Raw genomic sequence first — 14009 nt, forward strand, 5'->3', positions numbered from 1 at the left:
GGCGTGGTCTCAGGCAGATACAGTAAACTAGGTCGGCTTACGGTATTGTAATGTGTATGGGTTGCTCGTGCGTAAGTTGCCGCCTCTCCAGGCTTTGTTGCCTTGCTAAACCTTTCTGTCTGGGCAGCCCTTCACTTCGTGGCTGCCTCAGTCGCTAGCAGAATCCGTCAGTGGGCGTTTCTTAAATCTTTTCCAACATAAAAGTTGTTTGACACCCAGTCTCCTCCTACTCTCTCTGCGCGGAAGTCTTCTGCGCAGGGTGGGCGTGGGTAGCGGAGGACCCGTGCTCTCCCCGCTGGTGTCCGGTGAAGAGTCCTGGAGCCCTCTTGCCGATTCCCCCATCTGCCCCCCTTTATCCCTGGTGTTGCGCTGATTAGCTTCCCCATCTGCAGAGCTGCCTCTCTCCCTGCTGGGCCCTTCTCCAGCATCATTTGAGAGCCTTCCCCCTGCCTCTAGCTCCGATGTCAGTTCCCTGACAGGTATGGTTAACAGATTTTTTTCAATGAATCCAGAGACACTTTTTTTTTGAAGCTGAGTAGCAACAGGGAGTCAGTAGTGGGGATGGTGAGACAAAAGATCCTGGGCCCAAGCACACATGCATATTGTATAAAGGTGCAAAGCCCTTCTTTTGCACCCTGTGAAACATAAATGCAAAGAGTTTTTTAAAAAACTGGGCAACGGCCACCCGCCCGCAACTCCCGAGCCTCCCCCGATCAGTCAAAACAAAGGGGGCAGGAGATCTGTACCACCAGATGTCCCCGGTCCCGCTTCAGCAGTGGCAGCAGCAGCGGCAGTCAGCAGCCCAGAGCCAGCCTGGTAGCGCAGTTGGCTCTGGCTGGCCTCATGAGCTGCTTGCTGCTGTGGTGCCCACCAGTTTGCCTCCCAGAAGTCCCTATATGATGTGTCTTGTGCACAACACACCATATGGGGACTTCTGGTGAGGAAAAATGGCGGGCACCATGGCAGCAAGCAGCTCCTGAAGCCAGCCAGAGCCAACTGCGCTACCAGGCTGGCTCCGGACTGCTGAGGCTGCCGCTGCCACGTTTCCCAGGGACAGATTTGCAAATCTGGGGACATTCCGGGAACGGAATTTATCCAGGGACAGATTTGCAAATCCGGGGACTGTTCCTGGGAACCGGGGACGTCTGGTAACCCTAGCTTACAGCCCAGAGTAGCCTGCTCTGGTGATGGAGAACAGGTCATTTTTCACATAAGGTTGTCTGAGGTCATTGCAGAATGCCTGAGAACTATCCCAAAGGACTGCAAGGCTTGCTGGAACATCACTGGCCTCATAAAACCTAGTTGTATGATCAAGTTGGCAGCTATATCAAACTACTGGTGCTGGGATAGAAGAGGAATTCATAGATCATAGAATCATAAAATTATAGAGTTGGAAGGGACCCCAAAGGTCCTCTAGTCCAACCCCTGCAATGCTGGAATATCAGCTAAAGCATCCAGGACAGATGATTATCCAACCTCTGCTTAGAAACTTCTAAGGAAGGAGAGTCTGCAACCTCCCAAGGGAGACCGTTCCACTGTGGAACAGCTCTTACTGTCAGAAAGTTTTTCATATGTTTCGTTGGAATCTCCTTTCTTGTAGCTTGAATCCATTGGTTTGTGTCCTACCCTCCAGATCAGGAGAAAACACAATTGTTTCCTCTTCCATGTGACGGTCCTTGAGATATTTGAAGATGGCTATCATATTTTCTTTATTATTGCAATATTCTTTTACAATAATTTAGCAAAACTGCATTTTTAAACATCTCTTGTATAAGAAGTGTTGCAACAGAAAAAGCAAAAGACTGACATAATTTGCAAAAGATGCAAAAGTCATCTGTTTCCTTAACAAATCTGTATTGCAGGCTAGCTTAGGCAATAAAGTTGGGAGTTAAAATTACTTAAGTTTTCGGAAACAAGTTGTTACATGAGTAACAATAAAAATACAATGACTTGTCATTTGGGGGGGGGGAAGAAGGAGAAGAAGAGAGACACCTGATTTTACCTAAAGTGCTTTTCTGTCTAGAGGGACTGCTTAATTGTAGTCACAAATCACCTTGAATGCTTTCCTAGAAAGATAAAACAAGTTAAATTTGTATATCACTCGGCAAGCGCTTGCCTCTGAATTGCATATGAGATGGAGCTTTCAGCTTTTCCTCCTGCATTTTTAGGGCTTCCTCCCAGACCCTGTTCTTCTCTCCAGGCATTTCATAGCAGTATGAGAACAGGCAAGAGATCCCCCCCTTCCCGCATTCAGCTTCATTAAGTTTTTGGACCCCCCCCCAGCTCCCCTCATCAACTGGGGCCATGGTCTAGCAACCCAGAAATGTTCCTTGCTTTGCATTTTGATTTGCAGAAATCTCCTTAGCATTTTACAAGAATAAGCACTGCAGTTGTTATGTTAAATAAGTGTAATTACCATGCGTTAAGGGAATTTTCCATCCTTGACTTGCCATATGACTTGCTCTCTCACACTGAGAAAATACACCCCACAGGGCTTTTTACCTTTATGGGTTTTTCCTCCGTTTTCCTCTGCCGGTGGGAGATAGTTTCATTTGGGACCGCTGAGAGCAGAGTTTGATTCCCTTGGAAATTTACATCTGGATGGTTCTTTTCTTGATGAAATGGTTTAAGAAAAATTTCCCGCATAGACCTGCATGTCACGTTGCACCCACTCAGCCACATGCAGCATGTCAGCCACAAATTGCAGCTGCCAAGTAATTGAAAGGGACTTTAGCTTTGTCATCTTCTTCCTTCCAGGCAGTGATGGGCTGTTCTGATGCACTGGCTGTCCTCTGGGTGTCCCAATAATGCAAGTATTCCCCCACCGCTTGCCCCAAGCCAGTGTATTCAAGGAGTAATCCCATAAACCCTCTCTGTCCAATGATGCCATTTTAGGTAAAGGTAACGGACCCCTGGACAGTTAAGTCCAGTCAAAGGCGACTATGGGGTTGCAGCGTTCATCTCACTTTCAGGCTGAGGGAGCCAATATTTGTCCGCAGACAGCTTTCCAGATCATATGGCCAGCATGACTAAACCGCTTCTGGCACAATGGAACACCGTGACGGAAGCCAGAGTGCACAGAAACACCATTTACCTTCCCGTCGCAGTGGTACCTATTTATCTACTTGCACTGGCATACTTTCAAACTGCTAGGTTGGCAGGAGTTGGGACAGAGCAACGGGAGCCCACCCTGTTGCGGGGATTCGAACCACCAACCTTCTAATTGGCAAGCCTAAGAGGCTCAGTGGTTTAGACTGCAGTGCCACCCACATCCCTGATGCCATTTTAGGCTCAAACTACACATTATAAAATTGTATGGGGTGTTAGCAGAGGGGTAGTACCTCTGGTGGGGGTCATGTCATGCTCCTTCTGGAATAGTTTGTCCACCTTTGGTCCCCACCCTGCACTCAGCTCTCACCTGTGGCTCCTAAGAACTGTCATCATGTGACAGCAGCCACACCACGGCAAAGGCATCTGGCCCATGGGCTGGTGGTTCCCCAGCCCTGTTTTAATGGGAGCTGTACAAATGATAAGCTTTTTAAGATAAACGGACTTCTTTCAATTCTAGTAGGAGCGTGTTTCTGAAAGATTAGGTAAGGATTCACCCCTTGTTCCATAAAACGTCTGGAAATGGTTAGCTGAAATCTAGTTCCATTTGACTCGGCAAACATAGTAACAGTGAGTTTCCCCTGCTTTAATGTGTTTCAGATTTATTCAAGAGATTGAGCACGCTTTGGGACTCAGCCCAACTAAGCAGTGCCCACTCCGGGAATTCCTCACCATGTACATCAAGAACATCTTTCTTAGCCAAGTCCTGGGAGAAATCAACAAGGAAATCGAAGGAGTCACCAAGATAACTGAGCCGCTGAAGATCCTGGCCAGCGCAGACACCATGAAGATGCTGGGCGTCCAGAGGCCTCTGTTGCAGGTAAGAAAGCGGCAGCATTTCAGAAAGGGGCCTCCCCGCGAAGGCACTGGTGAAGCTTCAATGCTCGATGTCCCCGTGCTTGTTTAGAATAAGTTGTGATTCCAATATGCCCTTGAGAAGCCTTCCTTCCAGATTCATCATACATGGTGGAATGTAAGCATTTTTGACAGAGGCATCATGATAGCAGATAGCCCAGTAAAACTCATTCTGAAGGCTGCCTGCACAGCTGCTTCTGCCATAATGAGTTGCTTATGATAATGAGGCCATTCCTGGGATTGGCCTTCTCTCTCGCTTCTGGGGGAGATCACTTGTGGCTCTCCCAAGAAAATGTCATTACCAGCCGCGATGGCATACTGTTCTCATCTTGTCAAATTACTGTACATTAATCAGATGGATGTTGGTGACGAGAGATGTTCAAATGGCCACGGAGAGCCGCCAAGCGAGTTTTGTTGTTTAGTGCCATAAACAAATGAGTTTTCTTTCAGGTCCATTTGCAGCCATAATCAGAAACTATTAGGCTGCAGTCGTAGCCGATCAATTGTGCATTCCATGCTTCTCAAGGGTGAACGTGACCTTTGAGACACGAGTGGAAATTCTGATCAATAGATAATACTTTGTGCAATGTAGTGATTTTCAGTCTCATCTGAAGTGCTTTTTTATATATTTGCACCCCTATATATGTATGTGTAAGCGTAAATTATTAGTGGCTAAACTGAGACACCAAGAGGTTGTTTAAGACTAGGGGTAACCTGGCTGCAATCACAGGCATAGTTTGAGGTTAACCCACAATTAAGGGCAAACGGTGAAATGCAAATTTGTTTGGGGTGTTTATGCCTTCATTTCCCCCCATTGATCCCAATTTGAATACCCACAGCAAATAATTGCACTATCAGTGTAAAAATAGCACATTTAAAAGCAACCATGTTCACTGGTTGTTGCTAATTTACAAATACAGTTTTATTCTTCGTATTCCATCTACAATTATTTGGTCAACTTAGGTAGGTTGTTTTTTTTAAAAAAAGATTTGTGTGATTTCTTTGGTACCTTGTTGTTAAACCAAGATAGATAATTTACAAGTACATTCAATAGGGAACATGCAGAACATAGTACAGGTGTGTTAATGAGACCTGCAAAATCTTTCTAAACCTTTCTGCTGGCTCCCTACAGAATAAGAGCTAACCCGAGGAGGGGAAAATACCTTCCTCATGAAACTGTGCAAGAAAGGAAAGGCATGTTTCTTTTTAGTTGTGACTTGGACTGAATCTAGACTGCCTGGACATACTGATGGATTGTATGTGGTCTGAAATATTGAGACTCAATCCAGACAAGACAGAAGGGCAGTAGGCAAGCCTGTTCTGGATGAAAAAGAAGCACTAGGTTCACTCACAACCTGAAGGGTATTTTGGATCCAGCATTACTCCTGGAGGGTCAAGTGGCTGCATTGGCTGGTACAGCATTGGCTATAAGCCTTTGTGGAGGAGAAGGGGAAGGATCTGGCCCCAGTGATTCATGCCTGAATCATCTCTTCCTTTAGGTTATTGCAGTCTGCTCTGTGTGGGGCTGCCCTTGAAGAGTTTCCAGAAACCTCAGCTAGTGCAAAATGCGGCAGCCAGACTGTGACTGGTGTGCACTTTATGGACCAAATGGACAATATCAATTACCCTGCCTTTCAGTCTGAGCACAACTGAAGATGCTTGTTCTGTTCTATAAAACCCTAAATGATTTGGGGCCAGGATAACTGGAAGCTACTTTCAAGAAGAGGCTGGACATGGACACTGTTACTTTCTACAGTGTTTGTACTCCTGCTTACAGCCTTAATTTTGGACCCAGGGCAGGCAAACCTTGGGGATGCATGGGCAGTTTCACACAAGTGTTTTCCAGTGTTCTGGACATATTACCCAGTGCAACTTGGATAGAACAAAATATGGCATTTCCCTTGTCCAGTGACCTGGTCCCAGAGCTAGAGGCTGCAGGGGCAGATTCCTGGATTGCAGGGGGTTGGGCTAGATGACTTTCAGGGTCTCTTCCAACTCTACAATTCTATGTTTCTATGATCCTTTAAGTAGAAACAAGGCCTTCTGCACACAGCATTGCAGCTGTTGTTTGTTGCATCATTGCAACTGTTTTGGAGCGTTATTTATCAAACAGTTACTGTAGATAGAGCAGTAAAACCAACAAAACATTCTCACAATCTGGTACTGACACACACAGATGTGCATGTGCAAGCTCACACACAGATATTCACATACAAATATGCTTTTCCATCGGCACCCACATCTTGACATTTGGTTTATACCCAGCTTTTCAGCTGACCTGGCCTCAGACACACACTGTGTGATGGATTATTTTAATTAGCCCAACGGCATGGACAAGCTTGCCTTCACAAGGCAAATATTGTGCTCATAAATCTTCATTTTTACCCCTTCGACCATATCTGTGTAGCTGCTCTCATCCCCTTGTCCACATCCAGGAGCCGTTTTGCTGGGAACTGCTTAGATTTGATTAAAGGTGTTTCTTGGTTCAGACCAAGGCTGAAATTCTGAGAATGAATGAGCTGCCTTAACCACATTGGAACGGATGCCCACCTAAGTCATTATCCTGCCTCGACCAGTGTTTGGTATTGGGTGCCAAAGGGAAATATTAGTAATCTGTATCCATCAGCTCTAGATTTCAAAACTCTGAGATTTAACCTTTCACCAGCAGGTATTGATATTTCTGCCCTCAATTTCTTGATCTGAACCCCATAGCCACAACGTCCTGCCATTGGTTCTAATGACCAGTGGTGCATCCAGTTGTAGGAGTATCCTGTTGGTTAGTGAAGGCAATAATTAATCAGTGCTGTGCTCTGTTGTTGGTAGTTGTGAATTTCGATCTCATCTGAAGTTCTCAGAGGGTGACGGGAAATACAGAACAGCTGTCTTCCATGGTAGACTGGGAACTAGTTAGAGGAGGGTACCCACAAATCAAGAGTCCTCTTCCACACCACCACCCTCAGTCTTTCTTCATTTGTTCCGTTTCCCAGTGTGGTATAGTGGTTAAGACTGGTAGCCTCGTAATCTGGTGAACGAGGTTCGCTTCCCCATTCCTCCACATGCAGCTGCTGGGTGACCTTGGGCTAGTCACACTTCTCTGAAGTTTCTCAGCCTCACTCACCTCACAGAGTGTTTGTTGTGCGGGAGGAAGGGAAATGTTAGCCGCTTTGAGACTCCTTCGGGTAGTGATAAAGCGGGGTGTCAAATCCAAACTCTTCTTCCTTCCTTTGATGCTTGATTGTATATCTCTGAATTGTTCAAAAACCAGAACTCTTGCCAGTCACATAAAATGCTCATAACATAAAACAGCATATATAAATGCAGAGAGATACACTCGTTTGGAAAATTGCCTGAGATAAATAAGAAATTGTGCATGAAATCAAGGAAGAGGCTGGACAGCGGCACCAACCCCAGAGTAAACATTGGTTGCGTCACACATTCAGTCAATTACTCATCTCTTGATGACTGTCAGCTGAATATGTGAAATGTCTTACTCTCAGCTGAAAACTTGTGTTTGAGTTGGCATCAGGTGATATCATAGTTCTCATGGCAGTGATTCATCTAATAGCTCATTTGCACAAAGAAGCCATCACTTGATGCTGTGGTCAAGTTTCAAACATGCATAAGGGCCTTTCCATACACTGAACAGTGGGAACCCTGGGTTTCCCATTAAAGCCACAGTTTTCAGGCACCCTGCTATGGCTCCCTAACGAGGGGTTCTGTATGAAAAATGTTTGCAAGCACAAGTTTACATTGTTCACACTTTACATTTTTTCTGGTTTTCCAAGTACTTTTCAATGTGAAGTAGAAGGCTGGTAGAAGGACTTCTACGAGTCTACAAGTTGCAAAGCATCTGCTACTACATAGCTTCAGGTTTCCAAGTTCCTCCTAGCTCATAAGGCACATAACTTTACCTAGTTGTTTTGTGGGCTTTGTTTTTCAAGTAATATGAAATCTGACAGCAAATTCTTGCAGAGACAAATGAAAGATTCATCACTTTTCAAACAAAGCTAGATAAGTTATCTTTTGAAGCACACACACACACACACACACACACACACACACCCGGCACAACTGAGAGGGAGGATTTTGCCAAGAAAAACCAAAGGTGAAATTGTACAAGTGCTGTGGTCCCAGTGTTCATTTCTAACACGTTGGTGCTAAATAGCACCTAAGGAATGTGAAGTCTGTCAATTAAAAAAACCTGCCTCTTATTTTCTGCGACAGAAAATAAATAATGCCTTTTGAGTTTAAAAGATTGCACACTTACATGACCACATGGCTGCACTCTTGAAGATTCAAAATTTGTGGAATCTTTGAGATGCTTTGATGAGTGGGATATAATAATAATAATAATAATAATAATAATAATAATAATAATAATAATAATTTATTTATACCCCGCCCATCTGGCTGGGCTTCCCCAGCCACTCTGGGCAGCTTCCAACAAAATATTAAAATACAGTAATGCATCAAACATCAAAAGCTTCCATAAACAGGGCTGGCTTCAGATGTCTTCTAAAAGTCTGGTAGTTGTTTATCGCCTTGACATCTGCTGGAAGGGTGTTCCACAGGGCGGTGCCACTACTGAGAAGGCCCTCTGCCTGGTTCCCTGTAATTTGGCTTCTCACAATGAGGGAACTGCCAGAAGGGCCTCGGCGCTGGACCTCAGTGACTGGGTAAAACGATGGGGGTGGAGACGCTCCTTCAGGTATACTTCAGATATATATATGAGCTCTTGATTTGTAAAGAGGCTTTAATGGATGTAGTCAGTAGAATAATCAAGCAGGACTGTAGGGTTCAGAGCAGCTCCGCCAGGGCCCCGGTGTCACCTTACCCACCCACCAACCACCCACTAAGTCGGGAGCTCATTGCTTTTCCAAGCATGCTGTTACTCGCCTGAGACCCCACCACTGCCACCATGGCAGTCTATAGGCATACCTGATCAATCTGTTGGGTGGCCAGTTTTATTGGGAGGTCTAAGACTAAGATGCACACTTACTTTTCAAGGGATATGTGGAAAAATAGAGGGGGGGCCAGCTTTTGCCATTTCTAACCCTCCACTACAACTTGTGGAAGCCAATTCCATAGTTTAACTATGTAATATGTGAGGTATTTTCTGTTTGCCTGTCCTGAATCTCCCAATATTTAGCTTCATTGAATGTCCCTTAGGTCTAGTATATGCACCTCTATCATGTCCCCTCTTATCGTATAATGGCAGGTGTTGCACCTGCCTTGATTAGTAATATAGACAACGCAGACCAACTTAAAACTTTGTCCCAACTTATGGCAAACCTGTAGTATAGACAAGCCGTCGACCTCTAGCAAAAAAATGACACTTTGGTTTTATCCCCCCCCCCCCCGTTTATTCATGGTGACATACCACTCACTTTAACTGTTGTTGCAAAAAAAATGAAACTAAGATTCTCAAATCCCATTTTTTTTTGCACTGAAGGCTATACAATATGCCCTGTAATGTAGAAAACGCCATGAAGCCTCCAGATCCCTTGACAGTAAATATGTAGTTAGTATACTTCATTGCCAGCTGTCCGACTCTGGTGACATTTCAGTGTTGACAGAATATCTGTCCAGTATAAATAATAATTTGACCTTAATAACTGATCATGAAAAAAGTCCAGAAAAGGTCAGCCAGATGGACTGAGATGCAGACGTTAAAGGCCTTGAACAGACGTAGGAGGTTCCTTCAAATATGTAATTTGGAATCTTTGAGACCTTCATGTGGTCAGAAGATGCTCTGTGACTATATTTGCTGTTGATTCTGACAGCTGCTAAAGCTGCCTGGGCTTTGACTTCCAGTCTGGTCTCCATGCCCCACACGCTCCCCCTGGGGCACATGCCTGCCCATTGGCTCACTCACTCTTCAGAAACACCTGGCAGCTTCCAACAGTAGAAGAGGACTAAGAAATATGCTACACTTTCTCTGTGACTTTTTGTTCCTTGTGTGAATGAAGACGCCAGTGGCATTACAAGAAGTTGCAAGGGGCTTCTCCACCAATGGCTCCACCCGAAGCCACCTGAAGGCTTCCAGCTACATGGAGACTCCTTTGTAGCTACTTAACCTGCATTGCATTTGACATACAGTGCAGTGGTGATGCAAGTCAGATTTTAGGTGGGGCTAAGGAAGATAATCTACCTTTAACGTGGCCTAACAATGCTGCCATAGATGTCATTTAAAGGTGAAGGGACCCCTGACCGTTAGGTCCAGTCGTGGACGACTCTGGGGTTGCAGCGCTCATCTCGCTTTATTGGCCAGCATGACCAAGCCACTTCTGGCGAACCAGAACAGCGCACAGAAACGCCGTTTACCTTCCCACCGGAGCGGTACCTGTTTATCTTCTTGCACTTTGACATGCTTTTGAACTGCTAGGTTGGCAGGAGCAGGGACCAAGCAACGGGAGCTCACCCCGTCGTGGGGATTCGAACCGCCGACCTTCTGATCGGCAAGCCCTAGCCTCTGTGGTTTAACCCACAGCGCCACCCGCGGCGCATGTTAATAATAATAATTATTATTATTTATATCCCGCCCATCTGGCTGGGTTTCCCCAGCCACTCTGGGCGTCTTCCAACCAAATAATAAAAACAATACAGCATCAAACTTTAAAAGCTTCCCTAAACAGGGCCATCTTCAGTTTTCTTTTAAAAGTAAAATAGTTGCTTATTGCCTTGACATCTGCTGGGAGGGCGTTCCACAGGGCGGGCGCCACTACTGAGAAGGCCCTCTGCCTAGTTCCCTGTAACCTCACTTCTCCCAGTGAGGGAACTGCCAGAAGGCCCTCGGAGCTGGACTTCAGTTTCTGGCCTGGACGATGGGGTTGGAGACGCTCCTTCAGGTATACAGGACCAAGGCTGTTTAGGGCTTTAAAGGTCAGCACCAACACTTTGAATTGTGCTCGGAAACAAACTAGGAGCCAATGATGATCTTTCAGGACCCGTGTTATATGGTCTCAGCGGCCACTCCCAGCCACCAGTCTGACCAGTCATGTTATGTTTTAAGTGGACAAAATGAAGATGGATTGCCACTCTGTTCTTGAGCACCACCAGACTTCACAGTAAGCATTTCTTTCGTGGTGCCAAAGTTGCTGTTGGATCTCTCCCTTTTATTGCCAGGGAGCACTTTAGAAAGATGACTAGCTTCTGAAGATGAATTACCTCCATTCCAAGTTAATTTCTGTTTCCCAGCAGGACCCCAGCTGAACCCCGCTGGGTTTGGAAATGCCACTGATTGGGTAATGGATGAGTGCTTTGCGGATGGCTGTGCCCACGCTCGCCTGGTGCCAGCTTAGGCTTCCCCGGTGCCCTTCATTTCCCGCTTTGCAGCCAGCCTCGCTAGAGCTAAATGGATTTTTTCACAGGACAGTAACTTGACTGTCGTTAGCATGGGGGAAATAATGTATGAGAGCAAGACAGAATTGAAATGCTTACTCTGTGAAATCCACAACTGCCTGGGAGTTCTGTAGAGCAAGATCGGCAGGAAGCCATCTGCACTGGTAGCAGACATAAATCAGGAAGGGAAAAGGCCAGTCCGTCTAGGGGCCTTCTTAGAATAGCGACACGGTTCCATAGGCACCATTGGCTCAGACCAGTGCCAAAACTCAGGGCATTTTGACATACTCTGAGGAGCATAAGAGTTGCCCAGCTGGGTCAACCAAGGTCCATCAACATAGATACACATTCTGTTCCTGAAAGATTTTATGGGCTTTTGTTTCTGGACTCTCGTTATGTGCCTCAGGGTCGGAACTGTAAGAGATAAATATTTTAAATAAACAAATGGCAAGTCAGATGCCCTGGGAAGCTTGGAAGCATTGTGGTAATCATCTTTTGCTTCATCCCTGGCATTCAGTGCCCAAGTTATGAGGCCTTTGATCATTTTGAACTTTTGTGGCTACGGCTTTGGAGAGGTTAGTTCTGAGCGAAAATCCTACCTCAACTTCCATAGTGAGTTTGGCCTCCACAGTTCCACACCACCCCATTTGCCAAGGGAAACCTCCAAAATTTAAGTCAGCTGTGCTGGCTGGGGCCAATGGGAGTTGTAGATCAAAACATCTGGATGGCAGCAGGTTGGTGAAGCTGGTCTAATACTTGTTAAAAAGAAAGTAAGAAGCCATGGGGTAGGCTCAGTCAGTGGAATGCAAAACTTTTAATTTCAGGATCATGGGTTCCCGCCCCATGTTGGGTGAAAGATTCCTGCCTTGCTGTGGGTTGGACTAGATGACCCTCATAATCGCTTCCAACTCTAGAATTTTATGAATCTAAGTGAGTTCCACAAACTGAGTCGTACTGTGTGAAGCAATTTTTCTGCTCTTCAGCCTACTGCCTGTCCATTACAGTCCTACGTTTAATATTTATTCTTTCCACATAAACCTGTATCATGTTTCTCCCTCAGTAATCTCTTTTTTAAAAAAATAGTACAATATTTGCAGCCAGTCTACAACCTGGAAGTTCAGAGAGCAGTAACAGTTTGCTAGGGGGGAAAATACTGATATTATTTATATATATATATATAGAGAGAGAGAGAGAGAGAGAGAGATATGAGGCAGACACCTCTCTACTGATTTCTGCTCCTGCTTGTTGAAGCAAACCTATCCAACCATGTAGATGCTGACATGGTTTAATCTAATTTACTGTTAATTTTAAGTATTTATAAAGTGTGTTGATCATTTTTACATTTTTTATTGATACCCTTGTATTTCTTTTAAACGCCTTAGAGGTTTTATTACAGTCAAGAGGTATATAAATTTTGTTAAATAAGCAAATAAAAAATAGACTGCCTATGTGCATCTAGTCTTGCAGCGTTATAGCTGGCAGTGACCCTCCAGGATCACCTAATTCCCAGGATTCTGGTATGTGTTGCTTGTATCTTGATCTCAGTGGCCTGCAGACCACTCTTATGGTCACTGCAAACATTGTTAGTAGTGTTTTTCCTGCAAATGAGCTTTTGCACTACCACACACAAATTATAGGTAAAGGTAAAGGGACCCCTGACCATTAGGTCCAGTCACGGACGACTCTGGGGTTGCGGTGCTCATCTTGCTTTATTGGCCGAGGGAGCCGGCGTACAGCTTCCGGGTCATGTGGCCAGCTTGACTAAGCCGCTTCTGGCGAACCAGAGCAGCGCACGGAAATGCCGTTTACCTTCCCACCGGAGCGGTACCTATTTATCTACTTGCACTTTGACGTATTTTCGAACTCCTAGGTTGGCAGGAGCAGGGACCGAGCAACGGGAGCTCACCCCATTGCGGGGATTCGAACTGCTGACCTTCTGATCGGCAAGTCCTAGGCTGTGTGGTTTAACCCACAGTGCCACCCACGTCTCTTAGTGTTTTTCCTGCAAATGAGCTTTTGCACTGCCACACACAAATTATAGAGGCTCACTAAATGTCACATCAGGAAAATAATCCCAGCACTTCAACTGGCACCCAAGTATGTTTGAGTGCCAGGTGCTGGGGGTGGGGGAACCCAAAGCATTGGGTTCCTTGAACCCAGGTGGCTGAACTCAGGCTGGGCATGCTAGCCAGATAGACTGATGCAGATGTTGTGAAGACAGTTTTGCCTCTGGTGCTATCTTTCCTAGCAGTGTTCACACCAGTCTTGAAATCCTGTCAATCTCTGTGAGTATCACAAAGTAGTATGGCCTTAGGCTCAAAGAGAGGGCTGGGGAAGGCTGCTTGTCTCTGCCTATAATGAAATGACCTTTGAGTGAATGACAGGTGTGAGGAAGATTGGAAGAAAAATTAAGTGTGCTCTGTACCAGAAGCCATCCCATTCTGCACCAGCAAGCAGGCCTTCCCGCCTGGATTCTGTGATCAGAGTGAATTGTGCATGTGCTGCCAATTCTGTATGTATTCAAATAAGAGTGTAAACGATAACGATGACAAATTCTATGAAATTACAATCTTGCCCTGTTCCTCTGTCTATTATTATACATGTAGATGGGCGGTACACTGGGCATTGGTTTAGAGTAAAGCAAGTCCACCCATGTTTTAAAAGTTCCTGTTCCTTTTCTTTATTGTAGCATCCTTGATACAGAT

At 45.4% G+C, this 14009-nt stretch overlaps 1 protein-coding gene across 1 annotated transcript in view; it reads left to right on the plus strand.

Moving 5' to 3' along the window:
• EXOC4 (exocyst complex component 4) overlaps positions 1-14009 on the plus strand; it is a 380738-nt gene that overhangs the window by 297978 nt on the left and 68751 nt on the right. The window contains exon 11 of the mRNA XM_082238790.1: positions 3709-3928. Coding sequence (XP_082094916.1) covers positions 3709-3928 — 220 coding nt within the window. The remainder of the gene's footprint in view (positions 1-3708; positions 3929-14009) is intronic.

This window comes from Podarcis vaucheri (assembly GCF_965113315.1).
Source record: "Podarcis vaucheri genome assembly, chromosome: 10".
In the NCBI taxonomy this organism is placed as follows: Eukaryota; Metazoa; Chordata; class Lepidosauria; order Squamata; family Lacertidae; genus Podarcis; species Podarcis vaucheri.